Source organism: Vombatus ursinus, unplaced genomic scaffold (genome assembly GCF_900497805.2).
Source record: "Vombatus ursinus unplaced genomic scaffold, bare-nosed wombat genome assembly UNPS02014789.1, whole genome shotgun sequence".
NCBI classification, from domain to species: domain Eukaryota; kingdom Metazoa; phylum Chordata; class Mammalia; order Diprotodontia; family Vombatidae; genus Vombatus; species Vombatus ursinus.
The window spans coordinates 17,802,549-17,825,800 of record NW_020954567.1 but is presented as its reverse complement, the minus strand read 5'-3'; the positions used below and the strand labels follow the sequence as shown (position 1 = coordinate 17,825,800).

Sequence of the window (23,252 nt, the reverse complement as noted above, 5' to 3'; positions counted from 1 at the left end):
ATCATCTTGATTTTTAAGGATGGTGGACAAATCAGGTGTTATTTTTATACTTGATTAGCTGAGGACCAATAGGGGACATGATAATAATCTCCAAATTCACAAAATATATGAATATCAAGAATTGTGCCCCAAGATACAAAATAATTAGGAATGATAGGTGAAAAAGGAGAGGTCCATTCATCTACAGACTTTTTTGATTGTATATTCCTCTCAGTTAAAAAAAAAATTGGTTATACACCTCAATATGTGTATATTTATTTATAAATTACATATGCATTGCTACAGTAACACTCCATATATAATACATACATAAGATGGAAATTTTAAATGGATGACAAAGATGAAATAAAATTTTTTATATAATAAGGCTGGAAACACAGGATAGGAGCAGGTTGAAAAGCACATTAAACAGGAAACTTAATATTTTATCCTAGAGGTAATAGGAAACCACTGGATTTTATTATGTTGGACTATCACACGGTCAGGCTTGTGCTGAAGAAAAATCATTTTGGGAGTTCTGTGGAAATCTGGATTCTCAGGGTGAGGAGAGACCCGAGACAGGGAGAGCAACCAAGAGACCATTGTGAGAGGTGAGAAAGGCCTGACCTGGGGTGCTAGATGAGAGTCTAGAGAGGAACTGTAGAGATAGAAATAATGGGTGACAGAACCTGATGAATTGAGGATAATGCTATCCTCAACAGAATACTCTCAATAGAGAACCTGGTGGTTCTCTCCATAGAAATAGAGGTGGGTTTGGGGGAGGAAGGAAAATATGATGTGCTATACAATGTATATATGAACCTATTCAAATTCTGCTCATTCTACGCAATTCACTCTGTCCTACCTGAAAAGATAAATAAAGGGTGGGCTCTGTTTTTTTTTGTAATTTCTTTTCTTTTTTTTTTTTTTTAATTTGTTTATTTTTAGTTTTCAACATTCACTTCCACAAGATTTTGAGTTCCAAATTTTCTCCCCATCTCTCCCCTCCCCCATCCCAAGATAACATGCATTCTGAATACCCCTTCCCCTGATCTGCCCTCCCTTCTACCAAACCCCCTCCCCCCCTTTCTGTTATCCCCTTCCCCTTCTATTTTCCTGTAGGCCAGGATAGATTTCTACATCCCATTGCCTATACATCTTATTTCCCAGTTGCATGTGGAAACATTTTTTTTAAACATGTGTTTTTAAAACTTTGGGTTCCAAATTTTCGCCCTTCCTCCCTGCCCACCCACCCTCATTGAGAAGGCAAGCAACTTGATGCAGGTTTGTGTAGTCACGCAAAACACTTATAGCCACAAAAAAAAACAAAAACCCCAAAACAAAAACAAAACATTTACAGCCACGTTGTGAAAAACTAACTATACTTCCCTTCATCCTATCCCACCCCCCGTTTATTCTATTCTCTCCTTTGACCCCGTCCCTCCTTACAAGTGTTTGCTTCTGATTACCCCCTCCCCTAATCTGCCCTCCCTTCTATCATTCCCCCCTCTCTTATCCCCTTCCCCCCATAAGGGTAAGAGATTTTCATACCCAATTGAGTGTGTGTAGTATTCCCTTCTTAAACCAAATCCAAGGAGAATAAGATTCATTCATTCCCTCTCACCTTCCCCCACTTCCCCTCCACAGTAAAAACTTTTTCTTCCCTTTTTCATGTGAGATAAATTATCCCATTCTACTTTTCCCTTTCTTCTTCTCCCAGTATAATCCTCTCTCACCCCTTAACTTTATTTTTTAGATATCATCCCTTCATATTCAACTAACCCTGTGAGGTTGGCTCTTTCTTACTGGTCATCGACCTGGAGCAGAGACTGGCCTAGAGGTGCAGGCATGTGACACGGACTTGAGGTGCACTGGAAAGCAGGGGGTAGGGATGCTAGGAGATTATGTGGTAGGGGGAGAGAAAAGGGGAGGTGGTTCTTTTGATAACTGCCTAACTCATATAGTGAATATATAAGTGCTCTAAGGGGACAATGTCAAGGGCAGAACAGGGGAAGCTAAGAGCTTGTGCAGCTAGGAGGAGGGACACAATTGGGGAATATTCAGCTACGTAACTGGTTCAGAGACAAGTCCTCAATTGCCTACCTCAGGGAAAGTGAGATGTGGCCCATCTTCCTTCCCTCCAACTGGCTGATCACATACCTCTTGGGGTAATGCCAGGGACCCCACTTTGGAAGTCCCTGATCTATAGGTACTATCCCAGACAACACATCATGGAAAATTCTAAAAGTATCAGAGAATACAATGTAAGGAACAACCATGCATTCCCAGGGGAGATGAACTAGATGAATTTAATTGAACTTTCTCATCTCTAATTTCTGAGCCTCTAAGAATAACAACGTGTCTCCAAGAATAACAACAAATTATTTCTTGAACAGTGGGGACCCCTAAAGACTAGCTGTTGAAAACTTTTTATAAACTCTGTTGAAATAAACATATTTGATCTATCTGCTGGAAAGGCTGGTGATAGAAAACCTCAATATAAATCAGGAAAGTAGCGTTTTAAAAGTTTGTAAGGATAGGTGTTTAAAATGTGGCAAAGAATAAAGGATAAAAAAAATTGATGTAAGGAAGACTTCTGTCTTCTCTGCCTGAATTCTAAGCAATAGTTCTAAATTACATGATATCAAATACATAACAAAATTTATTCATTAGTGCCTAGGGAAAGAAAAACAAAAAGAAGAAATCTAACATCTATATAGTATCCTTCCTCTGAGAAAGTCAAAGTATTTTCTAAATAGTGACTTGTGCAAGGTCAGGTATGTGGGTACCTAGTTACTGAAAAATTACAGTCTTCTAATTACTGCCCCGGTGGAGCTCTCAGTGGTCTTCTCCTACTTAAATGCTAATGATATAAAATCCCAGCACTGGCCCTTTTATGGAACTGAAAGTGTAGAATGGCAGGTCCTGGAATCATCTGGTAAGGGAAGATCAGAGGCGCTTTTAAACCATGGCTACCTGATAGTAATGGAACATTGCTCCAGAGTGTCAATGCTCTTGCTGACTGCATAAGATATGAGCTCCAGAACAGCCAGGAGATTTCATCAGGTTTTGACCTGCATTGATGCTAGCTGTGCTGTCTTTGGTTCCATTTAACAGGACTCTTAAAGAGCTCAGAGGCAGACCAAATTCCTCTACATTTGATTACCTTCTGAACCAGAAGCAAACTAAGAAAACCAGTCTCTCAGAGTGAGCGTTTATACCATAATACTCACAAAACTTGTTGTGGAAATTAAGTCTTTCTATTCACTGCTCTTTATTGCTCTCTTACTTGCTAAATTTATAACTTAAAAAAGCGCACACAGTTAAATCATGAAGTGGTTGCAATGATCTATAACTATGAATAAAACCCATAAACAAAATAATGTATAGATGCTGAGATAGTAATAGGTTAGAGTACTACTACTACCACCACTCTAGGCTTGGATATCTGGTGAACTGGACAGTCTTAAGTGTCTAATGTAAGAATTCTGAATACATTTTTATAATGTAGAAAAAAGATATAGTAAATCTGGAATGATTTAAATATGTTGGTGATATTATGAGAGTAGGAAGTTTACACAGTAGGAAGTTTGTTTAGTTCCGAAGACTCTCTCTTCAGAAGGTAATTCCCTTAAGATAATTAGCTTTCTCTGTCTTGTTTTCTTATTCCTTTACTCCTTATCCTCTGACACAAAACATTCCTGCTAAGACCTACCTAGAAAAAACTCAGTGGGATGCTTTGAAGTTCACTATAACTACTTTAACAGCACAGAGAGATGGAAAAGAGAACGTCCACTTACCACGATCATTTATGAATAACACACTTCTATTTTTCCTTTTTTATAGACCATTAATCACATAATTATCTGAAAGTTATTAAATGGTCTTGCTAACATATATCTTAAATAAGACACCATAAGTTAGCTTATAAAGGAAGCACACTACAAACACCCCTGATGAGGAAAGGGTGGTTTAAAATTTCAAGTAAAGGAATAAAAAAAATTTCACTAAATGTAGACTTGGGCATTTTGTTCATGAAACTCATGAGAACACACACACACACACACACATATACACACACACATACAAACATAAAGTGCATATATATATATTTATTCATTATGGGATGATTAATAATTAAACACTTTAAAGACATAATCTGTATTTGGGAGAGAGACTATCTTTGTTTAAAGAAACAGAAAGGAAACCAATTACTTCGAAATACAGTTGTTAAAATATTAACAACAAACAAACAAACAAGTTCATAGACCTGAGACTACGAACGCCTAACCAGAGGCATATATATATGTGACACAAAGGTAATAGGGAGTTTTGAGTGGGGGCAGACATGGTCAAACCTGAACTTTAGGAAGATAACATTGAAAGTCATGTGGAAAGTGAATTAGGGTAGGGGTACCAGTCAGCCTGTCAACAAGCCTTTTATTGAATGTTTAGTATGTTTTAAGTATGTTCTAGGAATACAAATATGAGCAGAAAGACAGTCCTTGCCCTCAAAGAGCTTACATTCTAATTCACAAAGATAACAAATGAAAAGAAGCTGACAAGAAGAGGGAAGATGGAGAAGACCCCAAGGTGTGCCAAGTACAGAGCAGGGGCATGGTAGACAAAATCCAGGAGTAAAGGCTGGAGAGGAACGAGACTTGGCTGGCCTGGACATACTCCTTAAATACAGGTTCTTGGATGGGCCATCCAATTAGAGACTGAAAAGGTGGAGGATACTTTCCATGTGTGAATTCCAGGGCTAGAGTGAGCATCAGGATGAAGAAGTTTCTAGGGCATGGTAGAAGTCCTGGTAAGATAAGATAAGAACCGAAACCAAAGTGGTGCTTGTGTCAGTGCAGAGAGAGGACATATACAATAGATGCTGTAGAGATAAATCTATAAGATTTAGTACTTGATATATATATACACACACATATATATATACACATACACACACATACATACACACATGTATACATTTATGTATGTATGTATGTATGTATGTTTGTATCTGGTGAGTAAGAGTAAGGAATAGAGAAGTTGTAAGCCTGAGAGATGAGAAGGATACTGGTGCCCTAGACAGTAAATAACACAATAATTCAGAAGAGGGGTGAGTTTTAGGAAAAGATAATGAGTTTGTTTTGTTTTGGATACACTGAGTTTCAGATGTCTATAGCATATTCAGTTTGAAATGTCCAATAAGCAACTGTGATATGGGAATGGAGCTCAGGAGAGAGACTAGAGCTGGATATGTAGATCTAGAAGTTGATTGTATAGAGATCATTGAACTCATGGGAGCTGATGAGGTGACCAAGTGAAAGGATATAGAGGAGAAGGAGAAGAGTGCCCAGGACAGAGCTCTGGGGAACACCAACATGACATGGATGATGAATCATTAATGTAGACTGAGTAGGAGAACCAGGAGATATGTATCATGAAAACTCAGGGAGGGGAGACTATCTAGAAGAAGATGGTAGTCAGAGTATAAAATGTTTAGAAGGTTCAAGAATGATGAAAGATGATTAAAAAGTCATTATATCTGTCCATTAAAAGATCACTGTAAATTTTGAAGAAGATAGTTTCAATAAATAATGAGGTCAAAAGCCAAATTTTAGAAGATTTAGGAGAGAATGAGAGAAGAAGAAATAGAGACACAGAGTGTAGATGGCTTTAGACAGCTTTTAAAGGAAGTTTAGCCATAAAGGAGCTGAGAAATATTGATAGATAGCAAGAAGGTGCAATCTAGTGAGGGTTTTTGCTTTTTTGGGGGGGGGGGGGTAGAGGAGATAGCAGAGAAGGGACCAGCAGACAGGGAGAGATTAAAAATTAGAGACAGATATGAGATGCCTACATGCAATCTGTTCAGAGAAAACAGGAAGGGACAGGAATAAGGACACATGTAAAGTGGTTGGCCTTGGTGAGGAGAAAGATTACTTCAGCAGAGACTAGAATAGAAGATGAAATGGTAGAGGAATGATGTCAAGGAATTTTCAAGTGAGGAAGGGGGGAGAAGAGGAAGCTCTCAGCAAATAGCAATTGCTTTTTTTGGATATGATTTGAGGCAAGAATCTTGGTTCTTACAGAGAGTCAGGGAAGAGGACACTGTGGGAAAACTGAAGAGAAAAGGTTTGGAACAATATCTTTGGGGAATAGGATAGAGAGTTAATCAGAGAGAAATAAAAGTATCACCTTGCTGTAATTAAGGTCCAGTTGAAATTAGATAACAATTTAGATAATCACATTACTTCCTCCAACCCCATTCAGTAGTGCAAATAGGAGTGGAAGAAGCAAATGGTGGGAGTAATCCAGGGAAACAACTTGACAAGGAAAGAAACAGTGATAAAACAAGAAAGCAATGGGCTGAAGAGTTGAAGATGGCACAGAGTTGAACTGATTCCCTCTGAAGTCGACTAGGAAGAGAGAAGAATCTGGCAGAGTAGGGGTGACAGCCTGGTAAAAGACTAATGAGGTGAGAGAACAGAGATCCTGGTGAGGACAAAGAGTAAGTTGGGAAGCACAGTAAAGCATAGGAAGAGAGGAAGCGATAGGAGACTGTGATCAGTTAGGAGGTTTTTTGGAATTCTTGGTAATGGAAGTAGAGTACTGGTGGCTAACGATCCCGGTAATTTGTGTCTTTGATCCCTATTCCCTGTAATCTTAGACTATCCAAACGAATACTCCTAAAGCACTGACCTAATTTGTGTCTCAAGGCAGGAAGGCAGCATGGTGGATAGAGTACTGGGCATGGAGTCAGGAAAGCCTGAGTTCACGTCACGTCGCAGCCACTTACTAGCTGTGTGATTCTGGGCAAGTCATTTAACCCCTCTTGGTCTCAGTTTCCTCATCTGTAAATTAGGAATAGTAACTGTAGTACCTACTTCATAGGATTGCCGTGAAGTTACAATAAGAGAACATGTAAAGTGCTTAGCCAACATTCTACATAAATTATTACTACTATAGCTGAGGTAGAGTAAGGGAATAGGTCATGGGAGTTAAACAGACTGAGGAATGAACTAGCAGATTAGGGCACTCAAAGGGAAAAGGTTGCTGGATATGGAGCCAGAATATCTGGATTCCAATTCTGACTTTGCCACTCACTAGCAATGAGACCATGAGAAAGTCACTTAACAGATCTGAACTTCAGTTTCCTCAGTTGTAAAGAAGGACAAATAATGCTTCTACTGGCTACACCTCAGAGTCAAGGATCAAATAAACGGTATGAAGAGTTCTATATAAAACTTCACAGAACCAAAACGACTAATTGACTGTAGATACCCAAACTAAGCATGGATAAGAGGAGAACGCTTAGATGCTCTTGATTCAATTCAGTTCAAAAGGTGAAGCTTACATTCTATTGGGGGAAACAATATTGTGTGTGTGTGTGTGTGTACACAGGTGCATGTGCACGCACATGCATGCACACATGCACATATATACATACATATGCATATATATATACACACATACACACACACAGACACACACACACAGAATAAAGATGTATACATACAAAGTCATTTAGGGAAGGAGGAGGCATAAGGAAAGGCTTCACGTAGGAGACAGTGCTTGAGTCGAGTCTTGAAAAAAGTCAGGGATTCTTTGAGGCAGAGGTGAAGAGGGAAGGTAAGCCAAGACTGGTAGAGGGCCAGCACAAAGACTCAGAGATGAGAGAGGGAATGTCATGGGTGAGGAAGATCCAGGAGGCCAGTTGGGGCAGACTGTAGTGTGCACAAAGAAGAGCAATGAATAATAAATGTAGAAAGGTAGCTTGGGGCTAAATTATGAAGGGTCTTAAGAGTTGAAGAGAAGTTTATATTTTATCATAAAGGCAACATGGAGCCACTAGAATTTATGGAGTATGGGAATCTTGATGTCAGATTTGTACTTAAGAAAAAAATCACTTTTCCGGCTATGTTGAAGATAGATTGGAATAGTAAACCAATTAGAAGGTTAATGCAAATAGTCCAGGAGAGAGGTGATGAGGGCTTAAACTAAGGTGGTGGTTATGTGACCAGTAAGGAGAAAATAAATTTGAGAGATGCGGGAGAGGAAATGGAAATATATTCAACAAATTATTGGATGTGTGGGGTGAGGAGGAGTGAGGAGTGGAGGATAATACTAAGGTTATAAACCTAGGGGCCTGTGGATTATTGATGTCCTTGACAGAAAAAGGCAAGTTCAAAAGAGGGATGGGTTTGGGAGGAAATGTAACGAGTTTGCTTTTGGGGCTGTCTATGGGATATTCATTTTGAAACGTCTAATAGGCAGTTAGGGATCCAAGATTAGAGCTCAGGAGATAGTCTCAGGATGGATATATAGATCTGGGAATCATCTACATAAAGATAATTAAACCTACGGGAGTTGCCGAGGTCATCAGTGTTAAGAGAGAAGAGAATAGAGTGCAGGATGGAGTCTTGGTTTTAGTATAATTATTAAGTAGCTACTATTTGCCAGGTAATGTGCTAGGCAGAAGAGATATTAAAAAAAAAAAAATTAAGACTTTACCATCCAGGAGAACAGGTTCTATAGACGGAGGTAACATAACTGCCTTTACCAGCCATTTAATAGGTTACAACTTTGTTTAACCCAAATTTTTCCCTTTTTTGCATGAGACTTCATTAAATGTTTTACTAAACAGTTACTAAACATCTATATATATCTACAGAATTTCCCTCAACTACCAGTTTGGTAAACCTGTTCAAAAAAGGAAATAAGGTTAGGCTAGTGCAATCTGTTCTTAATGAAGTCATATTGATTCTTTATGATTAAACTCTAAATATACTAAAAATAAATAAATAAGTTTAAGTACTTCCAGAGACATACTGAACACATACGGACTGTGTGATCCTGGGCAAATCACTTACCCTGTCAGTACTTTGAGTAACTCTCTAAGATTAGAAGTTACCAATCTGCATTGGTAGAGGAAGTTTCCTCTTGGGAAGAGTTCCCTATACCAATAAAATCACAGATTTAATTCCTATTCAGTATCTTGAATGGCTGCCTCAATGCAACTTGAAATGAGGTCTCTAGTGGAGTGCCCTAGAGCTCATTCTGGGGAACATCTTTGTCAAAGAGTTGGTTAAAGACATTGACTAAATCCTTATCAAATTTTCACATGATATCAAACAAGGAAGGATACAGTGCACTGAATGAAAAGAGACAGGATCCAAAAAGATCACAGTAGCCTAGAGTTTTGTAATTAAATTAATAAGGATGGCTGGCTGGATGAATGAATGAATGAACAGAGGGCTCTGAAAATCAGTTTCACAAGGAATAATAGGTAGAAGTGTCAAAGTGACAAATTTAAAGCTGATGTCTAGAAAAAATATCCCAACAATCCAAACTATTCCAAAGTGGAATAAGTTACTTGGGAAGTAGAAGGTTCTTCTTTCCTGAGGGTGTTCAAGCAAAGGCTGGATGAACCATTTTAGTGGAAATAATTTTTGGGTAAGGGTTGAGCAAAATGACCTATAGGATTCCTTCTAACTCAGAAATTCTTTAGTCTTTCTTCCATACAGTGGCCCTTTACACACTTAAAAAGTGTGATCCTGCCACTTCCAAGTCTTTTTTTCCTCCAAGGTAAATAACCCCAGTTCCTCACATGGCATGATAGAGGCCCTTTACTATCCTGTTTCCACTACAGTTTATCAACATCTATCCTAAAATCAAACACCCTTAAAATGTTTTAGGACTATAAACTTTTTATTCTTATTTCATTTGGCTTATCTTTTTTGAATGAGTTTAGATTTAAAATTGGGATTAGATTTAGAAATGATCCAAGGACAAGTTGCTTAGTGTTTGGCAGACAAGTGCTTAATATTTATTACTATAATATTTTTATAATGTTATGTTATTGTGTTAATAATTGTTGTTATATTATTTATTATATATTATTATGTTAGTAATCTGTCATGATGTTCCATTCCATTAAGGTCCAGGAACCCTCTTGGGTCATCTCACTTTTCCTGCCAGTTCCATAGCACCCACATTGCTTGAACCCCATTCCATTGTTCTCCAAGGTTACCTACATCTTCAAAGGGCTGGTTTTGCTTGTGTGCCTTTCCACTGTGGTCCAGGTACCATCTTGGGCTACCTACAATCACACAGAGCCTGCCGTGCTGTGAAATTCCATCTATATAGGGCCAGCCTTGCCTGAACAGTTCCATTGTGTCCTAGGTACCCTCTTGGGCCACCTACAGTCACATATGCCTATATGCCCTCCTATCAAATTTCAGACACCTTCTCAGCCCACCTATGGGTAAATAGGATTTGCAGCTGGAAACCCATGTTCCACATTTTCCTCCACTACCGGCTGCTTTTCAGCTACCCATAGCTGCCTGATGCCCTGGGACAACTCCACCCAAGGATGAACAATGGTGGACAATGATAACCACAATGCAACCATTCCTCAATGAATGATTAACACAATTCCACCCTGTCATACCCTGCCCATCCCAGTGATTCTGAAACTCTGCTTGCCATTTTTAAAGCCCTATTCTCTATCTCCCATTCACCACTCCTTTATTGCCTTCCCATCCAACTTACCATCTGCCCTCTGCCCCAAACTCCCATTTTTCAACCTGTGCTCTCTAGAATGCCCACTCCATAGGTAACAACAAACTAGATTTCATCTTAAAACTTGTACTGTCTTACTCCTTCCATCTTCTTGCATTCAGAGAGACTTGGATAGTTCCTGATGACACAGCTTCCCCTGTTACCCTTTCCAGTACCGGTTTCACTCTCTAATAACTTGAGCCTCACGGTTTAGGTGAGGGAGTTGGTTTATGCCTTGCTATCCATTGCCATTTCCAGATCCTTCCTCTACTACTGTCTCTCAATAACCTCTCCTCCTCTGAGGCATATTCAATACTTATTTAAAAACCAGAAAGATTCTGGTAGTTATTGTCTATAGACTTCTAGGACATTGTCCTTCCTTCCTAAATGAATTCAGTACCTAGGTCAGTCTTTGGGCCTCTCCAACTATTTTACCCTTGTACAAGATTCATCATACATATTAAAATTCCCTTAAATATCCCAACCTCCCAATTCTTCATATTACTCATTTACCATGACCTACTTTTCTACCTCATCTCAGCTACACACAGAGAGGGTCATATCCTTAATTTTGTCATCACACATAAATGTTCTACATCCATCTTCAGGAACCATGAAATTCTTTTATCATGTTATCATTTCACCTTTCCCTCTATCTTGTAATTCCAAACCCTGTCCTTCATCCCCACAGTGACCTCTAATCCTTCTACCCCTCATTCTTTCCTACAGTATGACTGGCTACTCATCACTTCCCCATCCTGACCTCTTGGTGAACCTGTTCAACTCTACACTGTCCTTTTCTCTCAAGTCCCTTGCTCTGTTATCCACTGAAGACCTTGCCATGCCAAACTCCAGCTGTGGATTACACCCACTATCTGCTGACTTCACACCGATATGTTGCTGAACAAAGTTGGAAAAAATCATCATATTATGTTGACTGAATCTATTACAAGCTTATATTACAAAATCTCAACTGGGCCTTCAATGAGGTGAGTGATCTTTTTAGATCTCCCTAACTGACTCACTATCCCACTTACCATAGCAGAAGTGCCAAACTTTTTCATCTCTCTTTAAATCTTTCACAGCTTCTTCCCCACTCCTCTACTTCCCTTAGCTGAAGACCTTGCTTTCTATTTCACAGGAAAAATTGAGGCCATCAGCAGGAGAGCTTCTAGCTCTCACCATCTCACATTATGATGCCTTCCACCACTATCTCCTTTTTCCACTCCTGTTTCACGTGAAGAGGTGGCCCTTCTCTTTCCTAAGGTAAATCCCTCTATGTGGACAAATGATTCTGTTCTTTTTTTATTTCCCCCTCCAGAAGACTGTCCTCTTTATCATTCGCACTGTCTCACTTGCCTTTAATCTCTCCCTATCTAGTGGCCACTTCTCTACTGTGTTCGAAGATGCCCGTGTCTCCCAGATCCTCAAGACACTCTCATTTGATTGATCTATCCCACAAGTTGTCTGATGCCTCTTTTCCCTTTTATGGTTAGAATCCCTGAGAAGCTGTCTGCAATAGGTGCATCCATTTCTTTTTCCTTCACTCTCTTCTTAACTCTTTGCAGTCTGACTTCCAAGCTCGTCATTCAACTTGAAACTGCTCTCTCGAAAGTTATTACTTTCTGCTTAACTGCCAGATCTAAAGGCCTTTTCTCACTCCTCATACTTTTTGTCCTCTCTGTAGCCTCTGACACTGCAATCACCCTCTTCTCCTTGATATTCTGTGTGACCACTCTTTCTTCATCTTCTTTGCTAAATCTTTATCCACATTATACCCACAAACTATGATTGTCTCCCATACAGACATATCCAAAACTGAACTTGCTATCTTTTCCTTCAATCCTCCCATCTTTCTAAATTTCCTATTATTGTCAAGGGTACCACCATACTCCCAGTCATCCAGGTTTGTAACCTAGGCGTCACAATTAATTCCTCATTCTCTCTCACATCCAAGTCTGACTGTTTCTTTGTGCTCTCTCTCACATATGCCTACTTCTCTCCTCTGATACTGCCAGCACTCACCAGGTACACACCCTCATCATCTCATGCCTGGACTACTAAAACAGCCTGCTGATTGATCGCCTGGTTTCAAGCCTCTACTTGCTGCAGTCCATCCTCTACTAAATTTTCAAAGTGATTTCCTAAAGCATAGGTCTGACCATTGGATCTTCCAACTTCCACCATTCGACCAACTCTGGTGGTGCCCTATTACCTCTAGAAGCAGATATAAAATCCTTTTTGGCTTTTGGTATTGGAGTTGTGACATGGGGTGATGATATCAGGATGAGAAGGTTATGTCAGTCAGGTAGAAAAGTTCAGTGAGGTTTCGTATAGTAGTTCTTATATTATTCGGTTTCCCTATTAAGTGAAAAAGAATTATTTCAATATGTGGCTCAATGAAGCCAATGATCATATATATCATATATGTGTATGTGTTGTATATATAGTTGTACTGCCTACCAGGTCTGTCACGGTGCCTTGCATGAGGCATAAATATTTGTCAAAAGAATGTTACTGATGGGCTCTAGACAGGACTTGCTTCAGCCTGTTCATTTTATTCCCAGAGTATCTGAAAGGTAAGTAGGGAAGCGGAGCCCGTGTTAGGAGTCTGTCACTGACTCCTCTTCCAGAAACTCTGATGAGTGGTCAACCTGCATACAAACCTATAACAACAGCAATAACAACAACAAGAAGACTACAGACCTGCTAATGTCCACTCCTAATTCTCACCTCCACTTCCACACAAAGTGGAAAACAAGACTTGTTAAAAAAGGAAAATATTTTCTTAGTGAGATTGGATCCTTAAAGGTTAAATGCCTGACATCTTATGGTTTTAGTTTATACCCACTATAGAATTCCATCAGTCACTATATATCAATAAAGCTTCATGCCTCAATGTGCCCTAGACAATATATTTCTGACCTGAAACTACTGTAATGGTCATGTTGCTACTTCTCAGACATATATTTTGGTCACAGATTTAAAATGTTATTTAATTGTTTGGGATTATAGGCCATTTTGAAAATATTCACAACACTTGCCATGGGTATCCAAGTGGCTTCATTTATCTGGCAGTGTTAATGAAAGAAAAAAAAAAAAGTTTAGAGCCAGAAGACATCATAAGAAATACACTCACCCAATGCTCTTGTTTTCAGATGAGACAAATAAGGGTCAAAATGGCACAAAAGAATTGCCAAAGGTCACACAACATATTAGTGGCAGAGTTGAGATTGGAATGAAAGTTTTCTGACTCCCAGGAGGAGTTCCATTGGGAATTCTTGGACAACATCTTCCCCACTTAAATGAATTTTCTAGGTAATTGAAAGTTTATACTGTTAAATGTTCTTTTCTTTTGCAATTTTTGTTGGAAATCTTTCTAAAATTTATCACCCCTCTATTTTCTTAGAAAGAACATACGGAACATACCTTTTTTTCCTTAGTGATCGTGAATTATTATGTTGAACAATATTCTGACTGTGGGAACTGGAAAAAGTATTATAGACTATCTAATCTAAACTTGTTTTACAGATGAGGAAAATGAGGCCAGGAAACATAAATTGTTATACTGTTATAACCCAGTGATGCCCTGAAGAGCCATTAAAACATGTAGGTCTTTGCCACTCTGCTAAATGGACTCAGACTTTGTATAGTTTTTCTATGTGTCTTTTATTTCTCTGATATTTTCAGAAATATCAGAAATTCTTCTGCTGTCAGCTTTTGCTACTCTCAGTGTCTGCCATTTTATTTTATATACAATTGTCTGGACAAAGGTCTGAGAGTGATTCAGTCCCTTTTACAGCGTCAGATACGTGTATTTTGTGATGGCTAATTGCAGTTTACAGATCTTTTTTGTATATTACTAGGTCTGTAGTTCAGTATTGAATGAATGAAGTCTCCCAATAAGATAAATAGGTTATTACTACACCTCTGATAGATATATCAGTGATTTATCACTTCCATTCATTTCGTTTCCAAAGTAAAACTTTAACTAGTTTTCTGCAAACTTTGTTGTTGAAATATAAATAACTAAGACTAGTTCCAATTGAAAGGATCCAGATATACAGGTTTTAGACTCAATATCTGACTGATTCTAAAGTTGTTATGTTTTAAGGAAGGGGTAGGGGTGGAGGTGGGAATAGCCTTCTCCACACTATGATTTTTATTTTTAAAGTTCAGAAGTCACCAGTTTATTCTAGCACTCTTCTCATGCTCTTTTTCACTTCCTCAAATCCAATATAAACAGGCTATACTTGATGGGTATAAACATTTAACTCTAACAATCCTTTAAACAAGGGTACACATACACACGTGTGTACTCCCACACCCATGCTCCTTAGGTCCCCCTCCCCCGTTCCCACAGTGGTTTGTTTCACTACATTTTAAAAGTACAAAAAAAAAAATTTTCCAGAGTTTTAAATTTTAGTCCCAATTTAAGAAACAAATACTATATCTGCATCTGGTCTGAAAATTGTTTGCATTGTGAAAATACTATAGATATTAACAGATGTTCCAATCATAGTTTATAACATGTCTCTGAGGGTCAAGAAGAAATGATGCTTTCTGGGAAATATGTTGATGATTCCTAACTAAAATAATACTAATTTTACTATGAAAATTCATTAACAAAGACCATGTTATTATAGCACTAATATTAATATCTCACATTTACATAGAGCTTTAATGTTTATAGAAGTACTTTCTCCACATCACTGAAAGACAAGCAGTGCCCATATTGTTACTTCTGTTGTTTGGATGAGGAAAACTTCTTTTCTTTTTTTTTTTGTTTTTTTTTTTTTTTTGGTTGGGCAATGGGGGTTAAGTGACTTGCCCAAGGTCACACAGCTAGTAAGTGCTATGTGTCTGAGGCCAGATTTAAACTCATGTCCTCCTGAATCCAGGGCCAACGCTCTATCCACTGTGCCACCCAGCTGCCCCAGGAAAACTTAGTTTCAAAGGGCTAATAAATGTCCCAGTCAGGATTCAAATCCAGGTCTCTTGATCCCACCCCATTATACCATGTTGTCTCTCAACTTATACATAAAAATCTGTGCCACTAACTTGGCAACACTAAAAACAATCCCAATCTCTAACATGTTCTTTTATTAGCAATAACAATAGCAAAATATTGACTTAGACAATTGATTTTATTTTTGAATGGTAAAAATTTCTACTTCATAGCACTGCTATTTGTCTGTCTGTCTTTCTGTCGGTCTGTCTGTCTATATGGTAGGAAAACAACAAATTGGATTGAAATGGCATGCTCTCTGGACTTTGCTACCAGATCCTGGCTGCCTTCTCACTCTGGACCTTCCCTTAGTGCCTGCGGCTTTCTCATCCCAGAACATCCCTTCATCTCTAAAGTTTCCTTCTGTTCCTCCTGGAACCTCTATTTTGAGGAGGGGCTCCAGTCCAGCCACACTTCATTCCTCTCCTACTTCTGATTCTGACTCTCTGGACTCTACCACCATGCCCCCAAGCAGATAACTCACCTCTCCTAACACCCCCATACAGCTCCCTTTTATGTGTGGTCTTCTCTCATTAAAATGTAAGCCCCTTGAGGGTTGGGATTATCTTTCTTTTTGTTTGTGTTTCTAACCCTAACATTTATCACAGTGTCAAATACTACGTGATTAATAAGTGCTTATTATTAAGCCTAGTATATTTCTGGCCAACAAACAAGAAGACAACTGATTTTAAAGTTCAGACCAATATCCAAAAATCATTGAGCTGATTAAAATTTCCAGTCATAAAATTCTCCTTAACCCAGTTTTTCTTTTTGTAGCACAAAAAAAAAAGTAATGTAAGATACGTACTTAATATTGACTCTGTCATAATAACAACTCATTTCTATATAGTGTTTTACAAGAACTTTCCTCACAGCAATCCTGTGATGTTGGTGATGTAAGAATTTTTATCCCCATTTCAGTGGCTTGCCTAAGAGTCATTCATCTGGTAAATGTCAGACCCAGAATGTGCACCCAAGTTTCTAGGTCCAATCTATCATGCTGCTTCTGATCAATTCAGCTGGTTATTTTCTCCATAGGCATTCCTCCAGAACTTCATAATGGACAAAAAGTTGTTTACAACATTAAAATGGCTTAAGCAAAACAAATGACACAGACTCAGAGAATTCTGTTTTCAAATCCTAATTTTGTCCCCATTTGCCACATGGCTTTGACATTCTCACTGTTCTGTGTCTATTGTAGCTCTGTGAAACAGTACAACCAAGTTGTGGTAGGCAATGGCTTATAAAACACCAATGTGCAAAGATAAAAAAAAAAACAACCCACAAGTACAAAGAAACACTACTTTAATACAATCAATTATTAAAGTGACTCAGATATGCCACAGGTCAAACAATGTCCCTTTAAACCTAAAAATTGCATGCAGAGGTGAGCTAGATATGATAAAGTTAACCTCTGAAGTTGGTAACCTTAATTCTAGGATTTAAAAGGAGATTCTAGCTCAATGGTTCTAGAACATAGATTGTGCTCCCTGCCTCTAGAAGTAGAAACAAGGGGGAATAAAGCAGTCTCCCTCAGAAAGGTAGTAAGGACTTACTGGTACTTTGAATGGTGAAGTATTCGCAGCATCCATGGAGTTGGGTTTCTCTGATGTGCTGGTCCCTGAGATGCTCCTTCTCCGTGGGGACCTTTCTGCTGGCACCTCTGAAAATGACAGTGAAAAGAGCAAAAGTGAGAAGAAACTATCAAGACTTTCCCTCCTTTGATTAAAGTGTAAAATACTTATTTCTCACAAACGCTTAAGAGCTGCATTCTATGTCCAGAGAGTTCATTCGCGTGCTCGTACTATCAAGATTCTTGGTAAGATTAAAATTAGGTCAAAATTAGGGATATGGCTTACCATGATATTTTATAAATCCATAACTGAATGGACATAAAATAGTTTCCTGTGAATTATACTCAGTACGCTAACCACATCATCTACATCTCTCAATGTATCAGTATACTGTATCCATTTAGCAATGTAAGAGTTAAGTACATCAAATGGAACGCTGAAAGCATGAGAAAAAAAAAAAACCAAGTCCAGCAGTGAATATGATTTGGTGATATTTTGCAGAAAGGTCAAAGTTCAGTACCATGCAGATAAAATGATTCACGAGAGTGCAAATCAAGACAAGAAGGCTGAAAGCAGCGGCTTGGGTAAAATCACATATATGCTTATGCAGATATAAAAATAGATCAGTTTCTCCTGGTTCTCTCAATATGACCTTACTAAGATCTTTGACTGTGATATCCTAAATCTATGTAAACTGGCTTAATAAACTCCAATCTTTGCAGAAGATATGATATCAAATTTAAATGAACTATAATGTACTAAGATGTACGATAATACACTATTTTTAGATTTTTTTTTTTTTGGTAATGGTATATCTATGCACATATACACACACACACCCAAGAGAGATAGATATACTTATTTATACCTTTATCACAACTGCTTCCCATCTCCAGTTCAACTGACAGACTTAAAGGAATCCAGCTTCTCTGGTAACATTAGACTTTCTCAACATGGATAAGAAAAAAAAAATCACATCCTAAAAACATTGTCCTGTGTTATCTTCTGGATCTTAAAAAAAGGGAGTAAATTTTTATTCCGGAGGCTGACATTTTGACTCCTGCTGTTCTCCCTTTAAAAGACAGATGCAGCTTAAACTTCCATTTCTGGCCTCCTGGCCCTTGGGATCCGCACTACTTCCACTTAAGAAAAAAGCCGGTTTTTCTCTTGCTCCCTCTCTCTCTGTTTCTTGCTCTTCCCCCTCCCTTTCTACAGCTTGCAGAGAACGCCGCGAGAAAGAAACACACAGGACTGCAGCTATTCAATCAATCGTTCCAACTGCATATCCTCGTTAGTTACTTTCAGGCTATTAAGATACCCAACTGCCAATGCTTCCCCAATTACAGAAAATTTCATTATATTATTCTGATCTGCAGCAATAACAAACATTTACTGAAATTTAGGACCAGTTGGTGCCAAGAAAACATCATTCTATACTGCCACTGTAATGCACACAAATCTATACCCCTCCAACCTCACCCCTTCTATTGCCCTCCCCCCCACTCCCCTATTCTCCTCTTGGGAAAGCTTAACCAGTAACTTTTGGTATACTGGACACTGATTTCTCCACTACTGTAAAATCTCTTCCCTAAATTAAAGCTCAGCTGAAGCCAAAATGTAAGATCTCTAATTTATGAACATATTAGGTGCCCACAGAATGACGAAATTCCACAACATTACAAAATTAGGACCAACTACAAGTCTTCTAACTTGCCACTAACCATCAGGTATTAGATGAGAGTTAATACAGTGATCTATTTTCAAAATTCAGAATACATAAAGTGTAGAGTAGACTACTAGTAAGCTCTAAAAACAGCAGTATAATTAGTGAAATTTTGTGGTCATGGTACAAAGCACTGGATATAAACAGATCAGCTTGTCAAAGCACACTTAGTAAAATGAATTTCAGACTTCAGGACCACGACTCAGCCCACCATATTGGGCAAGTGTGGGCAAACCAAGGAATTTGAGGTAGAGGAATTGGGGGCAGGGAATCTCATAGGACTGATGTTTCCTGAGATAACTGCCTGAACTGGTAGATGATCTTTGGAAACAAATCATACTTAGTAGAAATCAAATATTAAGCTAAACTTTTTAATATTCCTGGGGCAAAGAAGTTTCAGTTGAAGGAATGATTTATCTTCACTAGACTTATCTTTACAAAAAAGGAAAAAAAAGAGGGAAAGAAACAATTGCTTTTAACAAAAAGGAAAAAATTATAGTAAACATTCTTCACAAAAACCTCATGCTTTATCTAAGTAAATGATAATAACAAGAATAACCCACTTCCATACTTTTTTCTAGCTATAATTTTCAGCAACGGCAACATGTACAAGAAAACGTTAAATGTATTTACTTCATGATATTAACTATTTAAAAACACCCTGCCTAAACAAGAACCTATACTTCAAACTCCAACAAGGTAGGAAGTTGGGCATTTCCAGGTCTTTCAGAGTTCAATGTCATGAAATAGTCACAAGTAATTGTCTCAAACCATTGATTTTAGTTTGGGTTTCAAGGGAGGAGAGAAGCTAGGTCATTCTATAATTTTTAATAATTCCATCTGAACTGGGTGAAGAATAAAAATTGGTTAAACTTATACAAAGGGTACCAAGAAAGAAGTCCACATTATTTCTCTTTCCCTACCCCAAGAGAACATGACAACTTATCTTGAGTAGCCAGCAGGAGATCTCCTTCAACCTTTGAAACACTTAAGTTTCTTAATTTTTTCAGAAGATACAGATTAGACAATGGAAAGTCTTCAGAGAATAAGCATTCGCTCCTTAACAGAGTGGAAGAACAGGCAACATCCACTTTGAAATGGAGTAGAGTGGCATCAGCAAGAACACATTGGCAACCTGCTGGATCAGTCACGGGCTAAAGTACAAGGCTGCACATTAAATTGGCCCAGCTACCTTTAACTTCAAATCCACGAGCAGAAAGGAAAGTGGCTGCTACGCTCTTAAAGCTGTGTTTTTGCTGAGTCGGAAGGAAAGTCTATACCATCTCCACTAGGCCAAAGTTAGATAGTTGCCTTATCTTGCCTCCCTCATGCTCCATACTACTATTGCATTATTTTCACCTGCTGTAAAATCAATGTACCTTTCATAGTCACAGTATTAAATTACAGTCATTTTGGGCATACTTCACTCTCAGATGCTGAGGCAATAAACAAATAATATTGTCTCAGTGGATAAATAAAAGTCTAAAACTTCTTCTGAAATACACACACACATTCCCCATCTTTAGGTTGAAGAGAAAAAAAAGGGGAATGGCCTGATGGGGGTAATTTGAACTAATCTCTTCATTTCCTTTACCACGAAATGCAAACTAGATAAGGTGACAACTTACAGAGATGATAGAAAACTTTAAACACAGTTCTAAGTAGGATGATGTATTGTATTGAACAGCAGAACAAAAAGACCTAGATTCTTTGCCTACCTCCTCTACCAACTCCTTTTCTCCACTGGTTTTCCTATCTTAAATTGGTCTACTAGGAGTAGTCACTTAAAGACTTCATGGACATTGTGAGGATTAATGAGTTTGTACCTGTGAAGCAATATGAGCTTTCTGGAAGAAAGTAGCCCTCTACATCCAAAGCGTATAACTAAGATGGAATTTCTTGAACCCGCACATTCATCTGCCACTTCTTGTAGAAGTTGGATATCAGTGTCATTATGCTTGTTCTTTGACAAGTGTCATAGGAATAAAATGACAACTGGACAATTACTGGGATGATGACAATCATGGTAGAAGGTGTGTTTTTTGCCTTTCCCTCAGAATCCAATTCTGTGCTCATGGTTTCCATTCCATTTAATCATGAAACAAAAAATAAAAGATTTCTAAATCTCTTCGAAGGAAACATTCTCTAGCTGGCACGCTGGTTCTGTAATTTTACTCTCTCTCTCAGGGAAAACTAAGGAATTTCTTTTAAAGTGGGGGTATATCTGAGAGAGAGAGAGGAATAAGACCTAAAGTGAGGCACACGAAAGAACTTACTAATGCAATGAATGGAGGGTGTGACAGGTAGGGAAGTCAGAGAAGCCTGGTTAGTTTTCCTCTTGTTCTTGATACTGACTTGTTCAGAACAATAAAAAGCACGGCTGATGGAACAATAAAAAGCATGGCTGATGGAATATAAGCTCTTTGAGACTAGGGATTATTGGGTATATTTTGGTTTTTGCATTCCCAATGTCTAGCACAACACTTGGCATAAGGTGCTTAATAATTGCTTGCTGATTATTAGGTGGGTGTTTTAGCTCCAGCAGACAGAAGACTTCAGATACCTTATAGGTCTTTTTTTCTATGGTGCCAAATTTAAATAGATTTTATTCACTAAGATAACAATTGCATTTCCTGGGGCAGCTAGGTGGCGCAGTGAATAGAGCACCAGCCCTGGAGTCAGGAGGACCTGAGTTCAAATCAGGCCTCAGACACATAATGCTGACTAGCTGTGTGACCCTGGGCAAGTCACTTAACCCCCATTGCCTAGCAAAAACAAAAACAAACAAAAAAAAAAAGAATTGTGTTTCCACTTTTTTAATAGTACTGATAAAGTGCAACATTGCTCACTTCTCTTCTGCACATATTCAAGTATTCAGAATGCCTAGATTTACACAGTAGCTTAAATGTTAACTTTTAAATTGCCACTGCCTTGGCTATAAATTTGAGTTTTCCAATTTTTGTAAAATTGTGTGGAATGCTTTTTTTTTTCTGAACCACTTCAATGGTGGGTCCAGGAGAAGCACCTCAGGATGGGGCTGCTTCATTCCCTGGGGGAATCCCCTCAGGCATGTTTCCTGGTATGTCCCCTGCACTCTGGTACAAGTTAGCAATGATGGGGTTGCAGACCTTCTCTAATTCTTTCTGGCGATGCTCAAATTCTTCCTTCTCAGCAGTCTGGTTCTTATTCAGTCAGCTGGTTATTTCATTACATATGTCAAAAGTCTTCTGTTTGTCTTCATCACCAATTTTGCCTTGCAGTTTTTCATCCTCTATGGTAGCTTTCATGTTGAAAGCATAAGATTCAAAAGAATTCTTGGAAGACACTTTGTCTCCACTTTGTCTCCACCTTGTCTCTTCAGCTTTGAATTTCTCAGCCTCCTGGACCATATACTCAACATGACCTTTGTCACTGATGATGATCTTATTCTCCTTGTTTGAGTTCTTATCCACAGCAGAAACACTGAACATGACATTTGCTTCAATGTCAAATGTTACTTCAATCTGAGGAACTCTCCTAAGGGGAGTGGGGATTCCTGTGATCTCAAAAGTTGTTATCCTTTGTCAATGCTCTCTCACCTTTGTAAATCTGAATAAGTACACTGGGCTAGTTAGCTGAGTAGGTGGCAAAGGTCTGCATCTGCTTGGTGGGGATGGTGGTATTGCATTTGATCATAACTGCCGTAACTCCACCAGTAGTTTCAATTCTAAGGGAAAGAGGAGTGACATCCCAATACTGTACATTCTCAGATTTATCTCCAGACAAGATGGTAGCTGTACTATAGGTTACAGCCTCATTAGGATTAATACTCTTGTTGAGTTCCTTGCCATTAAAGAAGTTCTACAGAAGTTTCTGGATGTTGGGATCCAAGTAGAGCCACACGCCAAGATGATGTCATGAATCTGTGATTTATCTAGCCTGGCATCCCTTAGGGTCTTTTCCACAGGATCCAGTGTGCTATGGAAGAGGTCAGCATTCAGACTCTCCCCCCCCCCCCCAGCATTCAGCTCTTTAAAATGGGCCCAGGTGATAGAGGTATAGAAGTCAATACCTTCACAGAGGGAGTCAATCTCAATACCCGCCTGAGTACTGGAAGAGATAGTGCACTTATTACATTCACAAGTTGTACACAGATAGCAGACAACTCTCTTGTTCTCACCAATGTCCTTCTTGAGCTTTTACTTGTCACTTGAACTCAGCAATGAAATGGTTGACCATCTGGTTGCCAAAGTCCTCCCCACCCAAATGGGTGTTCCTAACTGTGGACTTGACTTCAAACATGCCATCTTTAATGGGAAGAATGGAGACATCAAAATACCACCTCCAACATCAAAGATCAACACATTTCTCTTGGCATCAACCTTTTTGTCCAAGCCATAAGCGGTAGCAGCAGCAGTTGGCTCATTGATGA

At 38.6% G+C, this 23,252-nt stretch overlaps 1 protein-coding gene across 5 annotated transcripts in view; it reads right to left on the bottom strand.

The window, feature by feature from the left end:
• Positions 1 to 23,252, bottom strand: part of RASAL2 (RAS protein activator like 2) — a 332,591-nt gene that overhangs the window by 59,820 nt on the left and 249,519 nt on the right. For all 5 annotated transcript variants that reach the window (XM_027868393.1, XM_027868395.1, XM_027868391.1 and 2 more), the window contains one exon: positions 17,101 to 17,207. In XM_027868393.1, coding sequence (XP_027724194.1) covers positions 17,101 to 17,207 — 107 coding nt within the window. The remainder of the gene's footprint in view (positions 1 to 17,100; positions 17,208 to 23,252) is intronic.